Consider the following 27,088-nt stretch of genomic DNA (forward strand, 5'->3'; position numbering starts at 1 on the left):
GGACAGCTAAGGCTAACAGAGAAACCCTGTCTCGAAAAACCAAAAAAAAAAAAAAAAAAAAAAAAAAAAAAAAAGCATCCCAAATGATTTGGACTCTGAGCAACATGAAGCAATGATGATAATTTTATTGTGTGTGGTGGTTTCTATGGGTCAGAGCTTCAATCAGGCACCTGCAGAGGCATCTTAGGTCAGCTTCACAAATGCCTGGGCCTCCCTGGGAAGAACTGGCCGGGGGACTGGGACCCTCAGGAGACTCACTCACCCACACAGCTGGTGGCTGATGCTGGCTGTCAGCCAGCCCTTCTACGTGCCACTGTGGCCTTCTCATGTGGCCCAGGCAAAGTGGGGGCTGAGTCTCAGAGCAAGGATTCTGGGTGAGATCCCAGAAGAATCTGTCTCCTGACCAAGCCTTGGAAGAAGTCAGTGTCATTTTACTGTACTCATAGACAGGGGCCTTCAGAAACCTCAGAAACCAGAGACAGAAACAGAGCCCCCAGTCTATGGTAGAAGGAGGTCCGTGCCACATAGAAAGAACATGAACTCCGAGCGATGGTGGCGCACACCTGTAATCCCAGCACTCGGGAGGCAGAGGCAGGTGGATCCCTGTGAGGTCGAGGCCAGCCTAGTCTACAAAGCAAGTCCAGGACAGCCAGGGCTACACAGAGAAACCCTGTCTCAGAAAACAAAACAAACAAACAAATAAAAAGAACATGTACGTCAGGCGTGGTGGCACATGCCTTTAATCCCAGCACTCGGGAGGCAGAGGCAGGTGGATCGATGTGAGTTCGAGACCAGCCTGGTCTACAAAGTGAGTCCAGGATGGCCAAGGCTACACAGAGAAACCCTGTCTCGAAAAACCAAAAAAAAAAAAAAAAAGAACATGTACATTAATGCAGCCATGCTGGGAAAATACAATCCAGTGCACTGTCCAAATTTCTATAGGAACTCAGTAAACACCCTCTCTTTCCCCTTCCGGCTCTGTCCCCTTCCTGTTCTCTGTCCCCTTCCTGTCGCTCTGTCTCTGGCTTGGTGTGTCTCTCCCTCCCCTACTCACCTCTTCCTCCCTTCCTTTGCTCCCTCCCTCTGACAGGGCCTTCTATAGTTCAGGCTGGCCTCACAGGCTGTGAATGACCTAGAACTCCTGACCTTTCTGCCTCCGGTTTTCTTGAGTGAATATATGCCACCGTGCTCAGTTTTTCCCCTTAATTTTTTAAAAAATATAAGTTACCTGTTTCTTCTGCAGTTTAAATTCTTCACACTGTGATTGCATGCCCCTCCCTCATTCCTTCTCAGTCTCCCCTCCTTCCCTCACCCCCTCTCCCTCCCTCCCTCCCCTAGTCCTCAGAAAGGGGAGTCCTCCTCCCCTAACATCTGACCTCAGCCTATAAAGTCTCATCTGTTCTACCGGTAACCTCTTCCTCTGTAGCCTGGCAAGGCCATCCTGACAGAGGGAAGTGATCTAAGTTCGGTTTAACGTGTTTTTTCCTGAGACAGAGTTACTCTGTTTTGTTTTGTTTTTCGAGACAGGCTCTCTCTGTGTAGCCTTGGCTGTCCTGGACTCACTTTGTAGATCAGGCTGTCCTCGAACTCACAGCGATCCGCCTGCCTCTGCCTCCCAGGTGCTGGGATTAAAGGCGTGCGCCACCATGCCTGGCTCCACTTAATATCTTGAATCTGTGCATTTCTCAATTAACAACTTGTATTTATCACTGTTGTGTGTGTACATATGGTGTGTTTGGGGCATGTGTGTGGAGGTGAGAGGACATCTTTTAGGAATCGGTTTTCTCCTTTCACTCTGAGCTCTGTGTATCCAACTCAAGGGTAGTTTACCTTCTGCACCTGTATCCACTCACTGAGCCATTTCACCAGTCCCAATTCTAGATGGTTTTTGGGGAGTGGGTAGAGGATATGAGTCAGTGGTAGAGTATTTGCCAAGCACGTGTGAGGCCTGGGATTCTATGCCCAGTGTAAAATTAAATCAATAATCTCCAAGGAGTTTCTTTGCTCTCTGCCTTCCCTCCCCTTTTGTCTCCCTCCCTCCCTCCCTTCCTCCTTCCCTCCCTAACCTTCATCTGTCCTTCCTTTCAGTTATTACATAAACAGCACAGCCATCAGTGAGCTATTGTTTCCTGATGGGAGGTCTTGCCAGCAGCTTGGCTGTGACAGTCTGCCTGATGTCTCCCTAAATCATTTTATTTTTGATATTTACATTTTATATTTCCATATAACCACATCTTCTAGGTCCAGGAGACAAGAAGGCTTTCTTTTCAAACAACCCTTCATTAGCACTGACCTAATTCTTTCTTTCTTTCTTTGTCTTTTCGAGATAGGGTTTCTCTGTGTAGCCTTGGCTGTCCTGGACTCACTTTGTAGACCAGGCTGGCCTCGAACTCACAGCGATCCGCCTGCCTCTGCCTCCTGAGTGCTGGGATTAAAGGCGTGCGCCACCAAACCCGGTTTTACCTAATTATTCCTAAGAAAGATTTGATGACATTAAAAACAACAGAATTGAAAAAGGAAGAAAAAAAAGCAGCAGAATTGAGTGAATGCTTTTGTTCAGTGCTTCCTATGGGCTAGGCACTGTTCCAAGCATACTCATCCCCCCCCCCCCCCCCCCCCCCCCGAGACAGGGTTTCTCTGTGTAGCCTTGGCTGTCCTTGACTCACTCTGTAGACCAGGCTGGCCTCGAACTCACAGTGATCTGCCTGCCTCTGCCTCCCTGAGTGCTGGGATTGAAGGCATGCGCCACCACATCCAGTTCCAAGCATATTCTCACAAAGCAGGAACCTGCTCGTCTTCTGTAACCTTGTTCCCAAAATATAAAGGAGGAAACTAAAGCTGCACAGTGGTGGCACACGCCTTTAATCCCGGCACTCGGGAGGCAGTCAGGCAGATCGCTGTGAGTTCGAGGCCAGCCTAGTCTACAAAGTGAGTCCTGGACAGCCAAGGCTACACAGAGAGACCCTGTCTCAAAAACCTACAAAAACAAGGAAAATGAATTACAAAGGAGGAAACTAAGGCATGGAGATTTTCTCAGTCACAGAGCTATCACATGGCAGAGTCAAAGGTCAAACTCCAGTCATATGCCTTCCAAATGTGTGTTCTTAATTTGTTGTTGTTGTTGTTTTGTTTGCTGTTTAGTGAGATTGGGTTTTACTATGTAGCCCAAGTTGGCCTCAAACTCTTGATCCTCCTGCCTCTGCCTCTTGAGGGCGGGGATTACATACACATGTCACAGTCTCAGCACCTCCATTAGTTGCTATCATCCCCAGTCCAGATGTGTATTATCAATCACCGTGGGCTATGACCACTCTACCGCTTACTGCTCCATTGGCCTTTTATTAGCTTGAGCGAAAAGGACAATATAGCCCTGAGAAGTTCCCAGATGTCCAAACTAATGGCCTGCCTGGGAAAAGCCTGGGAGGCAGACAGTGTATCAGCTCCTATCCCGCCCCTGCCCTTGGCCTTATCTTTGCTGTTGTCCTATTGGCCGGACACAGAGCAGCACCCATTCTAAAGCTGTTGTTGGGCAGGCCTGTCCTCCCCTTACACTTCTGTATCCAAAACTGGGTGGGAGGACTGATGAGAGTTGGCTAACTCTATGATATTTTTTCTCATGGAACCCTAGTAATGCACTTTGGTCCTCTCCTCACTTATGGTAGTTTGGAGAGACATTTATTTATTTATTTATTTAGGTTTTTTGAGACAGGGTTTCTCTGTGTAGCCTTGGCTGTCTTGGACTCACTGTGTAGACCAGGCTGACCTTGAACTCACAGCGATCTGACTGCCTCTGCCTCCTGAGTGCTGGGATCACAGGCATGTGTCACCACACCCAGCTTGGAAAGACTTTTTAAAAATATATTTTTTATTAATTTATTCATATTACATCTAAATGGTTATCCCATCCCTCGTATCCTCCCATTCCTCCCTCCCTCTCATTCTCCCCTTACTCCCCTCCACTATGATTGTGAATGAGGGGGACTCCTCCCCCTGTATATGCTCATAGGGTATCAAGTCTCTTCTTGGTAGTCTGCTATCCTTATTCTGAGTGCCACCAGGTCTCCCCATCCAGGGGACATGGTCAAATATGGGACACCAGAGTTAGTGTGAAAGTCAGACCCCACTCTCCACTCAGTTGTGGAGAATGTCCTGTCCACTGGCTAGATCTGTATAGGGGCTCTAAGTTTACTGCATGTATTTGTCCTTGGCTGGTGCCATAGTTTGAGCGGGACCCCTGGGCCCAGATCCGCCCATCATAATGTTCTTCTTGTAGGTTTCTAGGACCCTCTGGATCCTTCTATTTCCCCATTCTCCCATGCTTCTCTCACCTAGAGTCCAAAACAGGATGTCCTCCCCTCTGACCCACTTTCCTGGTAAGTGAAGACTTTCATGGGACATGCCTCTTGGGCTAGTGTCCAGATGTGAGTATATACTTGGAGAGACTTTTATTTTATTTTATTTTTTGGTTTTTCGAGACAGGGTTTCTCTGTGTAGCCTTGGCCATCCTGGACTCCCTTTGTAGACCAGGCTGGCCTCGAACTCACAGCGATTCGCCTACCTCTGCCTCTTGAGTGCTGGGATTAAAGGCATGCGCCACCACACCAGGCTCTAGAGAGACTTTTAAATGACTCTCCCATATCCCACAGTCAAAAGGCTTCGGAGAGTCAAACAAAATTCACTGCAAAGTAACCTCCCACGAACAGCCTCTCCAAAGGGCCCCCTGGGTTGAGATGCTAACAGCTTAATCACTTGGCACATCTTTGTTGTTGTTTTTTTGTTTTTTCTTTTTCTTTTTTTTTTTTTTATTTTTTTTTTTGGTTTTTTTCGAGACAGGGTTTCTCTGTGTAGCCTTGACCATCCTGGACTCACTTTGTAGACCAGGCTGGCCTCGAACTCACAGCGATTCGCCTACCTCTGCCTCCTGAGTGCTGGGATTAAAGGCATGCGCCACCACACCAGGCTCTAGAGAGACTTTTAAATGACTCTCCCATATCCCACAGTCAAAAGGCTTCGGAGAGTCAAACAAAATTCACTGCAAAGTAACCTCCCACGAACAGCCTCTCCAAAGGGCCCCCTGGGTTGAGATGCTAACAGTTTAATCACTTGGCACATCTTTGTTGTTGTTTTTTTGTTTTTTCTTTTTCTTTTTTTTTTATTTTTATTTTTATTTTTTTTTGGTTTTTTTCGAGACAGGGTTTCTCTGTGTAGCCTTGACCATCCTGGACTCACTTTGTAGACCAGGCTGGCCTCGAACTCACAGCGATCCGCCTGCCTCTGCCTCCCGAGTGCTGGGATTAAAGGTGTGCGCCACCACGCCCGGCTCTTTTTTGTTTTTTCAAGGCAGGGTTTCTCTGTGTAACAGCCCTGGCTGTTCTGGACTCACTTTGTAGACTAGGCTGGCCTCGAACTCACAGCGATCCGCCTGCTTCTGCCTCCCGAGTGCTGGGATTAAAGATGTGCACCACCATGCCTGGCAGCACATCTTTTTAAAAACTAATTTATTTACTCTTATTTTGTGTGCATTGGTGTTTTGCCTCTGTAGCGTGTCTGTTTGAGGCTGTTGGATTCCCTGGAACTGTAGTTACAGACAGTTGTGAGCAGCCCTGTGGATGCTGAGAATTGAACCTGGGTCCTCTGGAAGAACAGCCGGTACTCTTAATGGACGAGCCATGCCTCCATACCCCATTTGGAGCATCTTTTTTATTTTTATTTTTATTTTTTGGTTTTTCGGGACAGGGTTTCTCTGTGTAGTCTTGGCTGTCCTAGACTCGCCTTGTAGAGAAGGCTGGCCTCGAACTCACAGGAATCCACCTGCCTCTGCCTCCAGAGTGCTGGGATTAAAGATGTGTTCCACCACGCCCGGCCACCATTTGGAGCATCTTAATAATTGTGATTTCCCTTGACCAAAACCCTTCTGAGAAGGCTGTGTGAGGCATCAAGCATGTCGTCAGAAGTCTTGTTCCAAATCTGCAGTGATGCTACACAGCTGAAATTCTGCACCTAGAATGCAGAAATATTTCAAGGAAAGTATCAAAGGGGTCTGTCTGGTTCTTCTGACAGTGTTTCCCAAGAGAAAGTTTTCCAGGAGGACAACCTGGGGGGTTCCACTGGTCAAAAAGCACCGTGTATTCAAAGTCATAAATGAAATATGTGTTATTTCAATAGTGAACTATATAACACAGGTCCCCGAGGCTGACTTTTTGGAAACCAGAGAGACAGGAAAGAAAGGGGCTCAGAAAAGTATGCCGTTTAGGTCTGGACATTTGCCAGGAAAAGCTGGGTAATGAAGGATTAAAATGAAAACAAAATTGGGTAAGGACAGGGCCACAGGGATAAAGAGGCAGCAAAATGAACATTCAAGACACAAGATCCAAATCCCGTTGAGAGAGAGGCTGTGGGCATGGAGTGTGGGGAAAGCGGGCCAAGTTCAAACTCAGTGAAAAAGAAAATACGGCAAAGGCAGCAAATACAGGAGCCTCAGGGAAAAAGACAAACAAGGAACTAGAAGAGAACAGGAAAAAAAGGAAGTGATTTTTCACAGAAAACTGACCAAAATAGATGTGGAGCACAAGGAGATCAAGAGGAGGGGAGTTTACGTGTTCAAAGCAGAGGCCCTTCAAAGTGCCTCTCCTCTCTCAGTGAGCATCAGAGGCCAGGAGCGTGGGTGGAGTAGGGAAAACTAGCTGCCTCAGGTTGTAGGAGAAATGATGGGGTTTGGTGGCTTGGCCTGATCAACTTTTTTTTTTTTCCGAGACAGGGTTTCTGTGTAGTCCTGGCTGTCCTGGACTCACTCTGTAGACGAGGCTGGCCTTGAACTCACAGTGATCCACTTGCCTCTGCCTCCTGAGTGCTGGGCTTAAAGGTGTGCGCCACCATGCCTGGTTCTGATCAACGTTTTAAAAGTGTGTCTCTTCCTCTCTTCCTCCTCCACTCACCTCTCTCTTACTTCTTTCTCTCCCTCCCTTACCTCTTTCCTACCTTCCTTCCTACCCCAAAGGCTTGGGGTAGAAAGGGCACATACAGCCAAGCCTCAGCCCTGGACTCACAGGGTGGAAGGAGAGAACCAACTCTCACAAGTGTCTTCTGAGTCCCACCCAAGCGCCATGACATTCATACATACCCCTACACACACAAGCCCGTGCACACTAGCTAGCTAGCTAAATGTAAACAATAACTGAAAAGAAGGCACTGAGAAGGGCAGATGGAGGCGTGGCTCAAGACACTTCCAAGCTGTTGGCTACAAGCATCACATAGCACAGGCTATCCCTTACCTGATTCCTGTCCTTGAAGAACTTCTCCATCTATTTCAAGTACCAGTTGGGGCCCATTTATCTGTCATGTAGTCTTTCTATGCTTTAGTTAGTTTAGTTTTTGTTTTTCAAGACAGGGTTTCTCTTGTAGTCCTGGCTGTCCTGGACTCACCTTGTAGACCAGGCTGGCCTCGAACTCACAGAGATCTGCCTGCCTCTGCCTCCTGAGTGCTGGGATTATAGGCGTGCACCACCACACCCCTTCTTTCTTTCTTTCTTTCTTTCTTTCTTTCATTCTTTTGTTTGTTTGTTAGTTCATTCGTTTGTTTTTGGTTTTTGTGAGACAGAGTTTCTCTGTGTAGTGACTGTCCTGGACTCACTTTGTAGACCAGGCTGTCCTGGAACTCACAGAGACTCGCCTGCCTCTGCCTCCTGAGTGCTGGGATGATGATGATGATGATGATGATGATGATGATGATGATGATGATGATTTGGGTTTTTTGAGATAGGGTTTCTCTGTGTAGCTTTGGCTCTCCTGGACTCACTTTGTAGACCAGGCTGGCCTCGAACTCACAGAGATCCGCCTACCTCTGCCTCCCGAGTGCTGGGATTACAGGTGTACACCACCATGACTGGCTGTTCTGTACATTTTTAGCCACCGTTCTATTTTTGGATCTCTCTTGGTCTTACACTTGCTTTTTATATTTGAGACCCTGCCTTGAGAATCCATCTACTAGCCGGGCAGTGGTGGCGCACACCTTTAATCCCAGCGCTCAAGGAGGCAGAGGCAGGCAGATTGCTGTGAGTTTGAGGCCAGCCTGGTCTACACAGTGAGTGAGTCCAGGACAGCCAAGGCTACACAGAGAAACCCTGTCTCGAAAAACAAAAAACAGAAAAGAAAGAAAAACAGAGAGAGAGAGAGAGAGGGAGGGAGGGAGGGAGGGAGAGAGAACATTTTCCGAACATCCTCTGTGGCTCTGAGTCTTGCCTTAGTATTGCCAAGAACATACTGGAGGATCCAACTACTAGAGACAAATGTTACCCATTGCCCATTGTTCCCCTGATATCTAAGAACTGCCTGTATCTGGACTCTGATTAGATGTGCAATTGCCTGTAGGGACACTGCTCACCTCTGTTTGTCTGTTTCTCTCTGTCTCTTTCTTTGTCTCTCTGTCTCTGTCTCTCTGTGTGTGTGTGTGTGTCCACCAATGTGTGCTAATGCCAGGTGTTTTTCTTTCTTAATTCTCCACCTTCTTTTGTGACAGAGTCTCCCACTGACCCTGTAGCTCTCTGCCTTGGCTAGACTGGCTGGCCAGTGAGCCTCCCAAGATCTTTCCATCCCTACCCTTACCCCCCAGCATGGGTGAGTGCATGGGATGCAAACTCAGCTTGGCATGCTTACTCACTCAGCAGGCACTTCACCCACTGAGCCAGCTCCCCAGCTCCCCAGTTTTGATGTTTCTGACGTTGCTTGTGGCACACAGTGAGCCGTCCTTTGCTGTGCTATATCAGATGTCATTGGGCTGTCAGCTATGCTGCGGCTCTTAACCCAGAAGGTGGGTCTGTAGCCTCAGGCTTCTGCAGCTGTGTCCATCTCCAGAGCATCTGCCTCACTTCAGAGGTGTCCGCTGCGGCGTGAGTGGCCAGTCCTTCCAGCCTGCCCATCTTACTGCTTCCAATTTGATCATTCTCAGATGGCTTTTTGGACTTTAAAAAACAAAAAATCAATAGCTTGCTTCAGTATTTTCAGAAACATTTTGCTAGTAAGGTTGTATATTTAACTACACTGGAGCCAAGAAGAGACTAGGAAAAACACGCTTAAAATTCAGAGACGTGGCAGATACTGACATTGGCCTATTCATGGTCCCTTGGCGTTCACTTTCCCAGTACCAGACCAACACTTGTACTGTAAGAACCTGTGGCTAGGAGCTTGCACACTTTCCATCAACTATAGCCAGCACAAGAAAGAAAGGACAAGACAAAGAATGAAGCTGGGATTCAGCTTAAGAAAGATATTCTAGCTCCCTGCCTCTGTGTGTGGGGGTGTGGGTGTGTAATTGGATGGCTACACAGTGGCTTTTACCCCAGTGGTAGAGTCTCAATTGCCCGTAACTACAACATGTTCCATAACACACATCATTTTCTGAGATTTCCTCTCTCTTTGTACATCAAATTAATCCTATGTGCCTGTCTTTCAGGCATCCAGACTTAGCCAAGAAGTCTCATGGTCAAGGTTAAGGGCTTCATAATTTTCCTGAGAACTACTTTGAGCGCTAATACAATACCTTTTGTTTGTTTGTTCATTTGAGTCAGGGTTTCTCTGTGTAGCCTTGGTTGACCAGGCTGGCCTCAGCCTCACAGAGTTTGCCTCAGCCTGCCTCTGCCTCCCAAGTGCTGGAATTTAAGGTGTGCAACGTACTGCCCAGCCTCAATAATATATATTTGTTTGTTTGTTCTTTGGATTTTAGAGACAGGGTTTTTCTGTGTAGCCTTGGCTGGCCTAAACTCACTTTGTAGACCAGGCTGGCTTAGAACTTCTATCAACCTCCTGCCTCTGCCTCCCAAGTGCTGGGATTAAAGGTGTGTGCCACCATGCCTGGCTGAACTTCCTGGTTTTCAAACTACGCCATAACTATAGGGAATATGAGTCTTAGGAAAGTAAGGTGAAGGGTTCACTCGACCTGTCTGGATTACCTTTGCACTGTCCTGTGACTCTCTTAACCTCAAGGCTAAAAAAGCTAAGTTTATCCAAACACCCCTGGAATCACAGCAGGAGGAGAGCTGAGATGGGAGGTCCTTGACTTCAAGGCCAGCCTGAACTACACAGTGATGTCCTTTTTTTTTTTTTTTTTTTTTTTTTTTTTGGTTTTTCGAGACAGGGTCTCTTTGTGTAGCCTTGGTTGTCCTGGACTCCTTTTGTAGGCCAGGCTGGCCTCGAACTCACCTGCCCACAATGATGTCTTAACTCAAAAAGAATGAATACATTTTATTTTTTTAAATTCAGTGACTTTGGAAAGGGCTGTGCAACTGAAACATTGTTTATTATACAGTGGTATGGTTTATAGAGTTTTCTAAAATTCCCGACAGGAAAACCACAGGGTGTTGAGAGAGTTTATAACAAATGTTCTTAATAATACAAGGTTCTGAGACTTTCCAAGAGCCTGCTTGCCTGTCTTTCTCTAAAGGTCTCATCTCTCAGGTTCCTTCTTAATTAGTGATACCCAGGAGGGAACAGCCAGCTTCAGAGAGATGGGAACCTCTCTCTCTTTCCAGACACAATACTTTCTCAATGTGGAGAGAATCTTCTCTGGCTCGCTACGTAGCTATCACACATGTTCTTGCATCATTTTCAGTGTATGCAAGTGTGTGCATGTGCGTGAATGTGTGTGTGTGTGTGTGTGTGTGTGTGTGTATTGAGAAAAGTTCTTGCTTTATAGCTCAAGATTGTTTGGACTTCCGCTGGACGTGGTGGAGCACGCCTTTAATCCCAGCACTCAGGAGGCTGAGGGAGGGGGATCGCTGTGAGTTCGAGGCCAGCCTGGTCTACAAAGTGAGTCCAGGACAGCCAGGGCTACACAGAGAAACCCTGTCTCGAAACCACCTCCCCCCCACCCCCCCCACCCCCACCAAAAAAAGATAGTCTGGACTTCAGTGTGTAGCTCAGGCTGACCTGGAACTGTTGACCCTCCAGTCTCTGCTGCTCCAAAGCTGGTATTACAAATGTGTGCAAATCTTCAGACCCTTGGACATAAATAAAAAAACAATGTCCCCATTGGCATGTATGGGTTGTAGAATGTCACCTGGTTAAATTCAATCAAGCTTTCTTCTACTCATTAAAGTAGTTCCTTAAAAATTATTTCTAAGCTGGGCGTGGTGGTGCACCCCTTTAATCCCAAGCTCAAGAGGCAGAGGCAGGCAGATCTCTTAGTTTGAGGCCAGCCTGGTCTACAAAGGAGTCCAGGACAGCCAGGACTACACAGAGAAACCTTGTCTCAAAAAAACAAAAAAACCCAAACCAAAACAAAAAAATCCCCTCCCAAAAATATATGTATTTCTTTGTGGGTGTATGTGTGCATGTGTGTGTGTGTGTGTGTGTGAGAGAGAGAGAGAGAGAGAGAGAGAGAGAGAGAGAGAGAGAGAGAGAGAGAGAGAGAGAGAGAGGGGAGAGAGAGAGAGAGAGGACTGTGGCTTTCATAGACTTGCTTGTCATCTGAGTGCTGGGTTTAACAGCATGCTCTACCAAAAAAAATTGTCTTCTATCTAACAAATCAGTTGTAGAAATGATGTCAGTCTGTACGATTGTTCTACCTTCATCTCTCAAATGTTTAGCAGTCCAAGGTTCAATCCTGGAGGGTGAGGATTGTGGCTCTAATCTTAAGAAGGAATTTCTGACTCAGCTTCAAGGAACAAGGCTAGCAAATTGTCTCAGCAGTTGATACCTCCACTGTCTACTCCAATTCTTTTCTTGTTTGTTTTGTTTTGTTTTTCGAGACAGGGTTTCTCTGTGTAGCCCTGGCTGTCCTGGACTCGCTCTGTAGACCAGGCTGGCCTCGAACTCACAGAGATTCACTTGCCTCTGCCTCTCTGAGTGCTGGGATTAAAGGCGTGCGCCACCACTGCTCAACTCCAATTCTTTTTATTTTATTTTTATTTTTAAAAATATATTTTATTAATTTATTCATATTACATCTCAATTGTTATCCCATCCCTTGTATCTTCCCATTCCTCCCTCCCTCCCGCTTTCCCCTAACTCCCCTCTCCTATGACTGTGACTGAGGGGGATTACCTCCCCCTGTATATGCTCATAGAGTATCAAGTCTCTTTTTGGTAGCCTGCTATCCTTTTTCTGAGTGCCACCAGGCCTCCCCATCCAGGGGACGTGGTCAAATATGGGGCACCAGAGTTCGTGTGAAAGTCAGACCCCACTCTCCACTCAACTGTGGAGAATGTCCTGTCCATTGGGTAGATCTGGGTAGGGGTTCAAAGTTTACTGCATGTATTGTCCTTGGCTGGTGCCATAGTTTGAGCAGCACCCCTGGGCCCAGATCTGCCCATCATAATGATCTACGTGTAGGTTTCTAGGACCCTCTGGGTCCTTCTATTTCCCCATTCTCCATTGATTCTCTCATCTAGAGTCCCAATAAGATGTCCTTCCCTCTGTCCCACTTTCCTGGTAAGTGAAGACTTTCATGGGACATGCCCCTCAGGCTAGTGTCCAGATATAAGTGAGTATATATCATTTGAGTCTCTCTGCTTCTGGGTTAACTCACTCATTATGATCACTTCTAGTTTAATCCATTTGTCCACAAATGTCGGAAATTCCTTGTTTTTAATAGCTGAGTAGTATTCTATATTGTAAATGTACCACAGTTTCTTTATCCATTCTTCTACTGAGGGACTCCAATTCTTTTTTGAAATAAAAGATGGGAGCCTTAGCTGGGTGGTGGTAGTTCACGCCTTTAATTCCAGCACTTGGAAGGCAGAGGCAGGTGGATTTCTGTGAGGCTGAGGACATCTTGGTATACAGAGTGAGTTCCAGGACACGGGACAACCAGGGTTACATACAAACCCCTTCCCCCAAAAAGATGGGTGCCAATCCAGGTGTGGTGGTATACACATTTAATTTCAATATCTAAGAGTCAAGTCTTTGTGAATTTGAGGCCAACCTTGTCTAGAGAGCTCCAGACCTGTCAGGGCTACATAATAAGACTCTGTCTTTAATCTTAGCAGTTGGAAGCCATAATACAGGTGGATTTTCATTAGTTTGAGGCCAACCTGGTCTACCTAGCAAGTTCCTTGAAAGTACATTATTTGATTCAGTTTTTTAAAGTTTTTCATGCACTACTCAATAAATTTGTGGCGGAAAAAAAAAAAAAAGAACTAAGGTCTACTGGATATACAGGTATAAATCACGATGGTGCATAATTCAGTAATGTGTTCAAGATTTAGCCATAGGCTTAAGGAATTTTATGCCTTAAATTCTGCATTGTCACAGAGTACCTGAACAACCGGCCAGAACTTTACGTAAATGTAACCAAGTGAGCAAGAATGCCAAGCAAAGCAAATGGGGTGGCAGCTGGGGTATTGGCTGGAGCTGCAACCTAGGAACCTGTGAATGCTAGGCATGGGCTAGCCCCTGAATACATTCCTAGTCCCTCCCTTTTCCAGTTTTAATTTTTACTCTTTTAAAATTATTGGCCGGGCAATGGTGGCGCACACCTTTAATCCCAGCACTCGGAAAGCAGAGGCAGGCAGATCGAGGCCAGCCTGGTCTACAAAGTGAGTCCAGGACAGCCAGAGCTACACAGAGAAACTTTGTCTCGAAAAACCAAAAAAAGAAAAATTATTATTGCTGTTGTTTTGTTTTTTTGAGACAGGGTTTCTCTGGGTAGCCTTGGCTGTCCTGGATTGGCTTTGTAGTCCAGGCTGGCCTCGAACTCACAGAGTATCGCCTGCCTCTGCCTCCCAAGTGCTGGGATTAAAGACGTGCGCCGCCCCTACCACCCAGTTTTAAAATTATTTTTATTTTGTTTTGTTTGTAGCTTATAACTTTTGTTTTGTTTTTCGAGACAGGGGTCTCTCTGTGTTAGGCTTGGCTGTCCTGGACTTGCTTTGTAGACCGGGCTGGCCTTGAACTCACAGAGTTCTACCTGCCTCTGTCTCCCGAGTGCTGGGATTAAATGCATTCCCATCACGCCTGGTTTATAACCTTTTTTTTTTTTTTTTTTTTTTTTTTTTTGGTTTTTCAAGACAGGGTTTCTCTGTGTAGCTCTGGCTGTCTTGGACTCTCTTTGTAGACCAGGCTGATATTGAACTCACAGTGAACTGCTTGACTCTGCCTCCCAAGTGTTGGGATAAAAGGCATGCACCACCACACCTGGCTAGTTTATAACTTTTAATTTTGAGACAGTATCTTCTTTTTTTGTTTTGTTTTGTTTTGCTTTTTCTAGACAGAGTTTCTCCATGTAGCCTTGGCTATTCTGGAACTCTCTCTCTGGAGACCAGGCTGGCATTGAACTCACAGAGCTTTGCCTGTCTCTGCCACCCAAGTGGTGGTATTAAAGGTGTGGGCTACCACTGCCTGGTTTGGACAGCATTTTACTCCAGACAGGCCTTGAGTTCCCAATGTTCCTGCCTTAGGCTCCTGAATAGTTGGGATTCTAGGTCTGTGCCACCAGGCCTGGCCCAAAAATCTTGATCTCTTGACCTCATACCTAAAATAGAATTTAAAAAATTAAACATACACAAGAATGCAAAAGAGCCAAGTCTCTTGGATGTGCTCAATGCAGTTGATACCTGAGGGGTACGGGATGGCTTCCTAGGTAAAGTGCTTGCAGCACGTGGGTCTCCAGCACCCCCATGTAAAGCTGGATGTAGTGGCCTGCGCCTATAATCCCAGAGCTGGGAAGTTGAACCTGGGAAGCCCTGTAATCCCAGAGCTGAGACTTGCTGGATAGCCTTGCCTAGACCATCAGCGATCTCCAGATTCTATGAATGAGCCCATAGCAAAAATAACTAGGTAGACGGCCTGGAGAGATGGCTCAGGAGTTAAGAATATTGGCTATTCTTCCAGAAGACCCAGGTTCCATTCCCAGCACTCATACGGCAGCTCACAACCATGTATCACTCAAGTTCCAAGGGATCCAACACCCTCACGTAGACAATGCCAACCTCTAACCTACACATAGACTCACATGGGTGTGCACATATATTTGCACATGCATACATTGCATCCACACACATATATATAAGTGTATGTGAATCACTTTGATATTTGTTTAGTTTAGTTTTTTTTTTTTTTTTGAGACAGGGTTTCTCTGTGTAGCCTTGGCTGTCATGGACTCCTTTTGTAGACCAGGCTGGTCTTGAACTCACAGCGACCCACCTGCCTCTGCCTCCTGACTGCTGGGATTAAAGGCATGCACCACCATACCCAGCTCACTTTGATACTTGTAACTGGTTTGTGAAGGGCAAATTGTGCTTCTGGGTTTTCTTTTTAAGTACTTAATAACTGGCTGCGCGAGGTGGCACACACCTTTAATCCCAGTACTTGGGAGGCAGAGGCAGGTGGATTGCTGTGAGTTCTAGGTCAGCCTGGTCTACAAAGTGAGTCTAGGACAGCCGGGGCTACACAGAGAAACCCTGTCTTGAAAAACAAAACAAAACGAAAAAGAAAAGTACTTAACTAGAATTTTGCGGGGCATGGTGGCACAAGCCTTTAATCCCAGCACTTGGGAGGCAGAGGCAGGTGGATCACTGTGAGTTCGAGGCCAGCCTGGTCTACAAAGCAAGTCCAGGACGGTCAAAGCTACACAGAGAAACCCTGTCTCAAAAAAATTATAATTTAAAAATAATCAAATTATAACCAACCAAAGGGGACACAATCAGGTGATGCAAGAAAACGGGAAGTTCACTGATTTGAATCACACCTTATAAAAATTCGATGCTGAGCGTGATGGCACATGCCTTTAACCCCAGCACTTTGGACGCAGAGGCAGGCGGATCTCTGTGAGTTCGAGACCAGCCTGGTCTACAAAGTGAGTCCAGGACAGCCAAGGCTACACAGAGAAACCCTGTCTTAAAAAAAAAATTAGTCCTTTGATGCACTCATTGTTATGACGTTAGAAAAAACATAGAAGTCTCCAAATCAGGCATCTTTTTAAACTTAACTGTGTAACTCTGCTCAAGGAATCTGCTGAGCACTTTAAGAAGTTTACTGGCCTAGGAAGAATCACAGCACCCTGGTAATAAGATGGAAAGGTAGGAACAGCAGTGTTTCACAAATAACCCCCAAGCTGCAGGCTGCGGCTCTCCTTCTTAAGAAATAGTGAACCAATAAGAAACAGACTCATTGACACTTGGGAGGCAGAGGCAGGAGGTTCCTGGCCAACCTTAGGTACCTGGGACCCTGTCTCAAAGAAGATGCAAAGGAAGATGAAGAGCGAGATTTACCTTAACAAGACCAGTGCAAATGACTGCTAACAAGGCCTAAATGGCTCAGCCTCTTTGATAACGCAGTTCGGAGCTCAGCTTCAGGAAATAGTCCATGTCATCACCTGGCCATAAAAAAAAAAGTTACCAATTCACCAGCAAGTTTCCTGTTATTATTTAGGCAATAAAAATGACTTTAGACCTGAAAAGACTGTAGTTGAGAAGCCATAACCATTCAACTGGGAACACAGCACAATGGTGTAGGCCATGTAATCCGGCGTGTAGGAGGGCCTGGGTTCCAGCCTCAGGATCACACGAACAAAAGACACACACCCCAAAAAGGTTCTAAAGCCAGCATTGGACGCTGGCAAAACTTTTATTGGCTCTAAGTGGAACAATAGGTTGCAAATCCTTATTCTATCTCCCCCAATAAAAGAAAATTATCTATAGCGTCACAACCGACTGGCCTACTTACCACATTTCACTTAATCAAGAAAAATAGATGACAAAAAATGGACACTATGATTACTTATCAGGGAAAACCACAGTAAAGGTTCACAATTCAGCCCAAGACCCCCACAGTGAGCAAAATGAAAAGGTTGGAACTTCTACTGGCGGTCAGTTGACCGATTATTCACTAAACCACCAATTATCTTCAGTACTCTACGGTTACAAAGGTACGCAAAGCTTTGTGTCTTTAAAGCTACATTGTTCCAAACACACGCCAGTCAACTATTTAACCATCTTCCTTTGGAGGCGTGAACCAGCCTTTTTTCTCATGCATTTGCACAACGGAGTCATAGGACTGTTGGGCTGTTTCTAGATTATATTGATTCTTATCTGCTCCAAAGCGCACCCTGGCCTTGCCTTTGACTAAGGTGGCATTGATCTGCATGATGACCGATTCTATGGAATAGGCGCTGCTCCAGCCCTGTTTTGTGAGCAGTTCCATACACAACGCCCCTCCACCCAAGACATACCCTCCAGAGAGAACAGGTGACTCGACGCGAACAAATGGAGGATCAAACGGAAAGTTATCCTTAAAAGAGAAGTTAAGCAAAATATATTCTATGCCTTCTTTTTCCTTCAAGAGCTGAAGGTCACCGTACAAGGGACTATCCGGATCAACCTTCCTCAGTTTAACGTGCCAGTCATATAAACTGTCATTTATCAGTTCCACGGAATAAGTCCCTGATTTGTAACTCTGCGATCTGTAGATCTCTCTGAGTTCTTTCATAAGTCTATTCGAAGCATGCACGGACCCAGACACAGTACCATTTAAATGGTCTTGCCTTTGACTCTTCCTAATATTCTCTAGGATTGCCAAATGCTCTTTCTCCAGCCCTTCGTCTTCAGACTTTTTCTCACTACTCGTGTCTTCTTTCAGCTCATAATGATCTAAATCTTCCAGCCCATCAGCAGCACCTTCCTCTTCATCATCTGAAGGTACCTCTTCGATGGTCGCCTTCTGAGTGATGGGGACCGGCTGGTCCAGCATCTTCACATCTAGGTGTTCAGGCAGGTTATATAAGCTGCAGAGTTCACAGATCAGCCACTTGAGCTGCTGACGAAGCGAACTGTTGGGCTTTGACTCTTCCAGACGTTCCAGGATCGATGTGAGATCGGGATCGTCAGAGTCCACGAACCATATCGGTGGAGAAGATGGGTAAGACTCGGTGATGGTGCAGTGCAGGGTGAGCGGCGGCGGCGAGGGCGGGCTGCCCGCGGGCGCCGGCGGCGGCACCAGGAACTGACATTGCAGCTCATCCAGCTGCCAGCTCACGATGCGCAGCCGCTGGTGGTCCTTGTCGAAGATGGACGCCAAGAACTCCAGCTCGGCCTTAAGCCCCGACGACATCTTTCCTGTAGGGTCCTCTGAGACGAATGTGGAAGCGAAGCGGCCCCGCGAGACGCCTGCTGGGCTGCCACCGCCCCTGGGGCCGCCCGGCAGGGATCCCGCGGCTCCGCCTCTGCCCGCCTCCGCGACCTGCGGAGCGTGGCCGCTGCAGTCATAAGTCTAAGCACAGTGTCGCACAATGATATTCAGGGCTTTTTCATCTTGCATAACGGAATCTTTTGTTCTTGGTTTTTTTTTTTTGTTGTTGTTGTTTTGTTTTGTGTGTTTTTTGTTGTTGTTTTGTTTTGTTTTAAAACATAGTCTCGAGGATCAAGGATCATATCAGGGGGCTGGTCTTGAACTCTCTGTAGCCAAAGAAGGCCTGATCTTCACGCCTCTGCCTCCGTCCCCACCCAGTGCTGAGATTACAACGCCGCCACCACTCCCAGTTTATGTTCTACTGGGAACGAAAGCCAAGCCCACACGTACTCTAGGCAAGCAAGCTATAGTCCCAGGCTGGTTTAACAGAAACTGGCAGCAGATTTCCCCTTTTCACTTCTTTCTTTCTTTCTTTCTTTCTTTCTTTCTTTCTTTCTTTCTTTCTTTCTTTCTTTCTTTCTTTCTTTCTTTCTTTCTTTCTTTCTTGTTTTTCGAGACAGAGTTTCTCTGTGCAGCCTTGGCTGTCCTGAACTTGCTTTGTAGACCAGGCTGGCCTCGAACTCACAGCGATCCGCCTGCCTCTGCCTCTCCAGTGCTGGGATTAAAGGCGTGGCGCCTTTCTCTAAGGTCTGTTTCAATGAGCTTTGCTTGGATGGGCCATGGAAGTGGAGTCCTGAGGTATTTGGACTTCTGTGACAGAAGTGTTTCACTGAATGTCTTCCAAGTTGGATTCTCTTTAGCCCTGGGACTGTGTAACATTTGCTACTACAGGGATAATAATATATGCCATTTTCTAGTTTGTTATATTATTGTAATTGATTTTTTTGAGAGAGGATCTCATGTGGCCTGGCCTGGCCCTGTTACTTCCTATATAGCTGAGGGTAACCTTATCTTCCCACCCTTGCTTCCTGGGTGCTGGGATTCCAGGAACCCTCACCACAGCCATTGTGTTGTGCTAAGGATGAAACCCAGGGCTTGGAGCCTGCTAGGCAAGCAAGCATTCTACCACTTGAGCTGGTGTTTTCTTTCTTCATCCCAGTACGCCTTTTGGTTGCTTCTGTATCTTTGCTATCTTGACTATTGTTGCAATGGATCTGCCAATGCAAACATCTGAGATCCTGATTTCAGAGCTGGAGGGCGCTCAGCAAATGAGAGCACTTGATTACTTGATACTCACACATTAGGTCTGGAGTTCAAATCTTTAGCACATTTATGAAAAGCTTGGCATGGCCCAACATGTGTCTGTAATCCTAGTGCTTTGAGAGACAGACTGGGAAGCTGTTGGGCCTTGCAAATATAAATGCACACACGCGCACACACACACACACACACACACACACACACACACACACACAAACGAGAGAGGGGTGGGGGAAGAGCTCCTGCTTTTGGTTCTTTTGAATAATAAGCAGAAGTGAGATTGTGAAATCTAAGGCTATTGTACATGGATTTTTTTTTTAAGACAGGACAGGGTCTCTCTGTATAGCCTTGGCTGTCCTGAACTCACTTTATAGACTGGGCTAGCCTCGAGCTCACAGAGATTCACCTGCCTCTGCCTCCTGAGTGCTGGGATTAAAGGCGTGTGCCACCACCACCTGGCTATTATTGGTGAAAAGATATCTCTTGGTGGTTTTCGTCTGCCCTTTCCTCATAGTTTAGCCAAGGTGAGTGGTTTCACTGAGTCTTACCACTTCACTTCCTGTCTTCTCATGACAAATGCCTATTATTTTGTGATTCTTTTTTCAAGACAGGGTTTCTCTATGTAACATCCCTGGCTGTCCTGGACTCACTTTGTAGAACTCACAAAGATCTGCCTGCCTCTGCCTCCGAGTGCTGGGATTAAAGGCATGTGCCACCATGCACGGCATATTTTGCAATATTAACATACTTATTTAATCTTTATTTTTATTTTCGGTATGTGGGTATATTGCCTGCATGTATATATGTACACCAAGTGAGTGCAGTTTGTAGAGTCCAGAAATAAATGTCAGATCTCCTGGAATGGGAGTTGTAAACTTCATGTTGATGATAATTGAACCTAGGTCCTCTTAACTGCTGAGCCATCGCTCCAGCCCAAGATATTAACCTTGCTTGTTTTGTTCTTGAGACAGGGTCTCTCTGTGTAGCCCTGGCTGTCCTGGACTCACTTTGTAGACCAGGCTAGCCTTGACTTCACAGAGATCTGCCTGCCTCTGCCTCCCTGAATACTGGGATTTCAGGTGTGTGCTACCATACCTCAAGATATTATCATTGTCTTGACATGTCAATGTCAAGATATTAACATTAAATTATTGCATTTGTTTACTTTGGGGGAGGATGTATGTGAGAAGACCAGAGGACAACTTGGTGACATCTTTTCTCTACTTCTACCACCTTGGGGGGTTCCAGGATCAAACTCAGGCATGGAAGCAAGTGCTTGTAGCCACTGAACCATCTTTTTTTTTGCTGGGGGAGGGGGGCTGTCAAGACAGGGTCTCTCTGTGTAGCCCTGGTTGTCCTGGACTCACTTTGTAAGCCAGGCTGACCTCGAACTCACAGCAATCCTCCTGCCTCTGCCTCCCAAGTGCTGGGATCAAAGGCATGCACTACCTGGCCTGGCTACCACTGAGCCATCTTACCAGCCTGGGATATTAATTTTTTTTTTAAATCAGCTGTAAAGTTTGAAGCATTTTCTCAAATTCTACTGGCTGCTTTTTCACACCATTGACTATTCTAGACAGGAGTTTCTTAGTATGATGTAACTTTCCATGTCCTGTTTTGGTTTTGTTGTGCGTGATTTTGGTTTTGTATGCAAGAAATCATTTGCTAAGATCAGTGTTGTGAAGATTTTCCCAATCTTCTATGAGTGTTTCCTATTTTAGATCTTGTGTTCATGCCTTTAATCTATTTTGAGCCGGGCAGTGGTGGAGCACACCTTTAATCTCAGAACTTGGGAGACAGAGGCTTGTGGATCTCCATGACTTCGAGGCCAGCCTGGACTACAGAGTGAGATCCAGGATAGCCAGAGCTGTTACACAGAGAAACCTTGTCTCAAAAAACAAACAAACAAACAAACAAAATCCCTATTTTGAGTTGACATTTGTCTACGATGTAAGACAAATGTCAAATTTATTGTATTAGCTGTTGTCCTAGTCAAAGTCTTTGTGTCTATGTCAAAACCCCATGACCAGCCGGGCGTGGTGGCACACACCTTTAATCTCAGCACTCGGGAGGCAGAGGCAGGCGGATCACTGTGAGTTCGAGGCCAGCCTGGTCTACAAAGTGAGTCCAGGATGGCCAAGGCTACAAAAAAAACCCCATGACCAAACAGGATATCTGTGAATAGCCAATTTCCCTCACATTTGTTTTTTGTTGTTGTTGTTTTGTTTAGTTTAATTGGGTTTTTTTTTTTTCAAGACAGGGTCTTTCTGTGTATCCTTGGCTGTGCTGTACTCACTTTCTAGACCAGGCTGGCCTCAAACTCACAGCGATCCACCTGCCTCTGCCTTCTGAATGCTGAGATTAAAGGCCTGCGCCACCACGCACAGGCCCCTCTTATCTTCTTCTTTTTTTTTAAAGTTTTTCTTTTTTGGTTTTTAGAGACAGGGTTTCTCTGTGTAGCCTTGGCTGTCCTGGACTTGCTTTGTAGACCAGGCTGGCCTCGAACTCACAGTGATCCGCCTGCCTCTGCCTCCCAAGTGCTGGGATTAAAGGCATGCGCCACCACGCCCGGCTTTATCTTCTATATTAGTTTACATATGTCATTCTTTTTGATGCTGCTGTAAATGAACAAGCTGGTTTTTTGGTTGTTGTTGTTTGTTTTCTGCTTTTTGATGTGTAGTGTGTGTGTGTGTGTGTGTGTGATGTAGGCATCTGAGTCTTCACATCAATGGTGGCACCCTCCTCTAGGTACTCGGTAGGTTTGGTTTTGTTGTTGGTTGGTTTGGTTTGGTTTGGTTTTTTTCAGACACGGTTTTTCTGTATAGCTTTGGTCGTCCTGATTCTGTAGACCAGGCTGGTGTTGAACTCACAGATCTGCCTGCCTCTGCCTTCTGAATGCTGGGTGTGTGCTACCACCGCCAGGCCTGTGTTCTTTTTTGAGACAGGGATCTTGTAGGGAAATTGGATCTCACCATTTTTTCTAGACTGGCTGGGATCCTGGAACCTGGAATCCACCTGTCTCTGCAGTGGCCTCTCTCACTGGGGTTATAGACCCACGCCACCATGTCTTTTTACATGGTGCTGGGGATGAAAACATGGGTTCTTATGCACCCACTTCACTCACTGAGCCATTTCCACAGACTGGAAATTGTTTCCTTAATTTTCTTTTCCTTTTTTGCTTTTCTTTTCTTTTTTTTAGGTTTTTGTTGTTGTTTGTTTTTTTTATTTTTTGAGACAAGGTTTCTCTGTGTTATGTTGGCTGTCCTGGACTTGCTTTGTAGACCAGGCTGGCCTCGAATTCATAGAAATCCTCCTGCCTCTGCCTTCCAAGTGCTGGGATTACAGGTGTGTGCCACCACGTCCAGCACCTTAATTTTCTTTTAAATGTTGTTAACTGATATTGTATTGAACCATAACTGAGTTTTTTCCTTTAAAATATACACACATACACACAAAACAGCAACAAAAACAACACAAAGAGACAAAATCAAACCAACCAAACCCACCAAACAAAAAAACAACGAATGTCTTTCTATGCAGTGCGGACTGACATCGATGTCACAATCCTTCTGTGTCAGTCTACTGAGTGTTGGGGTCGCAGGAGTGTGACCATGCCTTCTCAGACTATGTCCAGGATCATATGATCTGTGGTCTGATAATTTAAAATCTCTCCTTTCTGATTAGAATAGCTTTTCCTTTATTCCCTTTGTTAATTGCTCTGGCTGGGACTCTCAGTACTGTGTGGAGTAGAAGTGGTCCAAGTGGGTGTCCTTGCCTCGCTTTTGATCCTCCCGCCTCTTACCTTTGCTGCTCTCTGCTTGGCCCACGTGGCCTTTACTAAGCTGGGTTCTTTTTTCTTTCTATCCCTGGTCTGTTAAGTGTTCTGCTGAATGTTTCATTCTGTGAAATGATTTTCCTACCAGCTTAAGAGAGGCCTGTGATTCTCATTCTTTGTACTGTTTTCACACCCAGAGCCATGCTCCCATTCCATCAGCAGGTCTCACTGGGTCATGACATAAGCAGTTTAGTGTGCGGCTAAATTATGTCATTAATACGTTGTTGAGGGTATTTGCATGTATGTTTTTGGTGGGTTTTTTTGGGGGGAGGGTGTTTTTGAGACAGGGTTTCTCTGTGTAGCCCTGGCTGTCCTGGACTTGCTCTGTAGACCAGGCTGGCCTCGAACTCACAGAGATCCGTCTTGCCTGCTTATTCCTCCCTAGTGCTGGGATTAGCCACTGCGCCCAGCTGTTTGTTTTTTGTTTTGTTTTTCAAGACAGGGTTTCTCTGTGTAGCCTTGGCTGTCCTAGACTCACTTGTAGACTAGGCTGGCCTCGAACTCACAACGATCCATCTGCCTCTGCCTCCAGAGTGCTGGGATTAAAGGCGTGTGCCATCACGCCTGGCCACAGGTTCCCCCTTTTATTACATGAATGTTATTTTTTTTTCTTTTTCTTTCTTTGTGTGCCTTGTGCTCACAGAGGTCAGAAGAATGTGTCAGATCTCCTGCAGCTGGAATTAAGGCAGCTCACAGCTGCCCAGATGCTGGGAATCAAACTCAGGTCTTGAACAGCAATGCAGTCTCTCACACACACACACACACACCCGCCCCGCCCCACACATCCGGTGTTTGCTGAGTTCTGTCCTTGCTCTAAGGCAGGCAACACAGAGACATCACTGAAAAACAGAAAGGTTGATGGCTCACTTCCCCCTTCCCCCTTCCCCTACAGATTGAGAGGCTGTCTCCTGTGCACGAGCTTTAGTACTCAGCTGCCCCAGGCTTCAAGAGCCGTTTCCAGACTCCAAGACAGACAGCACACAGTCAGTCCTGCAGGCGGCCACTAAGAAAGCCTGATGTCGACCTCCTGCCTTCACCCTGCTCATCTGCTCCCTCCCTATCCCCAGGAGAAGCCTCCAAGCTGTGTGGGCCAGCTGCTGTCTCAGGGGAGGGTTCCTGTGGAGCAACTGCAGTCTTCCTAGCTCTTGCTTGCTTGAAGTGACCCTTAGCATCTGAAGCTCGCTGAGTCCTGTCAGCACTCTTGAGACAAGCAAGACAGGAGCCAGCCCCTCAGGTGGCCCCTGACCTCAGAAAAGTCATGATGTTTGATATCGAGTTCAGCCTGGTCTTTCCCTTCCCACGGAGCAACCAGAGTCCTAAGAGTTCCCTCTCCCTCGGGTGGGCCTGTGCTGAGGAGAGTGACTCCAGTGGGTGTGTGCTGAGGAGAGAGACTCAGGTGGGCCTGTGCTGAAGAGAGAGACTTGGGTGGGCCTGTGCTGAAGAGAGAGACTTGGGTGGGCCTGTGCTGAGGAGAGAGGCTCAGATGGGCCTGTGCTGAGGAGAGTAACTCCAGTGGGTGTGTGCTGAGGAGAGAGACTTGGGTGGGTGTGTGCTGAGGAGAGAGACTTGGGTGAGCCTGTGCTGAGGAGAGAGACTCAGGTGGGCCTGTGCTGAGGAGAGAGACTTGGGTGGGCCTGTGCTGAGGAGAGAGACTTGGGTGGGCCTGTGCTGAGGAGAGAGACTTGGGTGGGCCTGTGCTGAGGAGAGAGACTCAGGTGGGCCTGGGCTGAGGAGAGAGACTCGGGTGGGCCTGTGCTGAGGAGGGAGACTCATAGCACAGTGTCTGCATTCCCACAAAGGGAATTGACCCATACATTGATGTGGACACCGTGTCCCCGTGGGAAGAAAAATGGTCTCGGGCTTCTTAATCGGCCACGTTGCTGACTTCATTCTGACTCAGAACTTTAAAAATTGCCTCCATGTATTATTATTTCTACAAAATAGTGGGTTTCCTTGTGACACCTTCATATCAAGGATTTGTACTTTGTATGTGTCCCCTCATTATCTTGTCTTGACCCCCTTCCGCTCCCTTCGATCTGGCCCACCGCCTAAATAGTCTTGTTTCATTGTTGTTTTTAATCTCAGACTCGAATGTGAGAAGAAAGAACACCACAGCTCTCTTTCTAATTCTGGCTTCCTTTGCTTAATATTATGGCCCATTTTTTTCTGCAAATGACATCATGTCATTCTTCTTTATGTTGAATAAAATTCCATTGTAGGAGCTGGTGGGGTGGCTCAGCGGTTAAGGATATTTACTGCTCTTTCAGAGGGCATGGGTTTGATTTCCACCACCCACCTGGCAGCTCCTCAGGAATTCTAAAGATACCAGAGGACCTTTCCTGGCCTCGGCAGACACACATACATTGCACATATATACTCACAGAAAAAAACAAAAAACCCATATACACATATAATACATCTTTGGAAGAAAAAAAAAGGCCTCTGTTGGGTATATGAAGCGTGTTTTCTTTACCCATTCGTCTGTCAGTGAGGAATGGGGCTTGAGTAATGACTTGGCTATGGTGAGTGATGTGCAGATGTCTAGAGCCAGCCGGCTTAGATTGCTGAGTAGACCTCAGAAGTGGCATAGCTAGATCATACATTAGTTCTGTCTTGACTACTTTCTTAGGTGCCTCCATAGTGACTTCCACAGTGGGTGCACTAGTTTACACTCCCACCAACAGTGCATCAAGGTTCCTCCCGTCTCCTACCCTCACCCACAGTCCTTCTTGTTTGACTTCTTTTCTTTTCTTTTTTTCCTTTCGAGACAGGGTAGCCTTGGCTGTCCTGGACTCGCTTTGTAGACCAGGCTGGCCTCGAACTCACAAAGATCCGCCTGCCTCTGCCTTCCGAGTGCTGGGATTAAAGGCGTGCGCCCCTACTCCGCAGTTTTTTTAGTTGAGGTCTTGCCCTTCCTGTGCTCCGTGCCTGGCCCTAACCACCTTCCGACTCTTCCGCTTTTATCTCCCACAGGCCCTTCCTACTGATTAGCCTCTTCCCTCCTGGCTGTTAGTATGGAAGGGGCCTGGGGAACCTAGTCAGCACACAGCCTGACATCAAAAGCCCTGGCGTTGCCTCTTAAGTCTTAATTTTAAGTTAATGTTGACCACGTGAGAAGCACTTTCAGGAAAACGTTGTTCAGATGCTTTCCCAGCAGCCCATCCTCCGCCACCACCAAGTTCCTTGTAGCAAACTAGAGGCTGTTTCAAAAGCCAGCTTCCTCCATCTCTCTGCATTTATCAGGCTTCCTTCCACTCAGGTAGATATCAAAGAACATGCTTTTCTTCTCTAGATATTTGCAACAATTCAGGAACGTTGGGAGGAATGTAAAATGGTGAGGTGGGGGAGGGGGAGATGACTCAGTATGTAAAATGCCTTCTGTGCAAGCTGACAACCTGGGTTCTTCTCTACCAGAGACGTAAGGCCAGATGTGGTGACATGGGCCTGGAGTCTCTCTGCTGAATGTTAGATGGGAAAAAAAAAAGAAAAAAGAAAAGAAAAAAGAGCTGCTGGGCGTGGTGGCGCATGCCTTTAATCCCAGCACTCAGGAGGCAGAGGCAGGCAGATCACTGATCACTGTGAGTTCGAGGCCAGCCTGGTCTACAAAGCGAGTCCAGGACAGCCAAGGCTACACAGAGAAACCCTGTCTCGAAAAAACAAAAAAACAAAAAAAACAAAAAAAAAGAGATCCTGTCTCCAATCAACAACAAAAGAAAACAAAAAGTCCGTGCTATTCCAGTTAGCTTTCTCTGCCTCGTGCCTGTAAATATGCTTTTTTTGGGGTTGTTTTATTTTTTTCAAGACAGGGTTTCTCTGTGTAGCTTTGGCTGTCCTGGACTCGCTTTGTAGACCAGGCTGGACTTGAACTCACAGAGATCCGTCTGCCTCTTTTTTTTTTTTAACGTAGAAAGGTTTTATTCGCAGGGGAGCAAGAAT

General features: G+C 46.5%; 1 protein-coding gene across 1 annotated transcript; it reads right to left on the reverse strand.

The window, feature by feature from the left end:
• Positions 1–16,551: 16,551 nt before the first annotated feature.
• Positions 16,552–18,138, reverse strand: LOC127185837 (ubiquitin-conjugating enzyme E2 Q2-like). Its single transcript, XM_051142417.1, has one exon. It carries the CDS (start codon positions 18,037–18,039, stop codon positions 16,918–16,920), a length of 1,122 nt encoding a protein of 373 aa, XP_050998374.1. The 5' UTR covers positions 18,040–18,138; the 3' UTR covers positions 16,552–16,917.
• Between the last annotated feature and the right edge of the window lie 8,950 nt (positions 18,139–27,088).

Source organism: Acomys russatus, chromosome X (assembly GCF_903995435.1).
Source record: "Acomys russatus chromosome X, mAcoRus1.1, whole genome shotgun sequence".
NCBI lineage: Eukaryota > Metazoa > Chordata > Mammalia > Rodentia > Muridae > Acomys > Acomys russatus.

What these genes read in the sequence shown, in the direction of transcription:
- LOC127185837 (XM_051142417.1), bottom strand. Translation starts at nt 18,039, where the DNA reads ATGTCGTCGGGGCTTAAGGCCGAGCTGGAGTTCTTGGCGTCCATCTTC.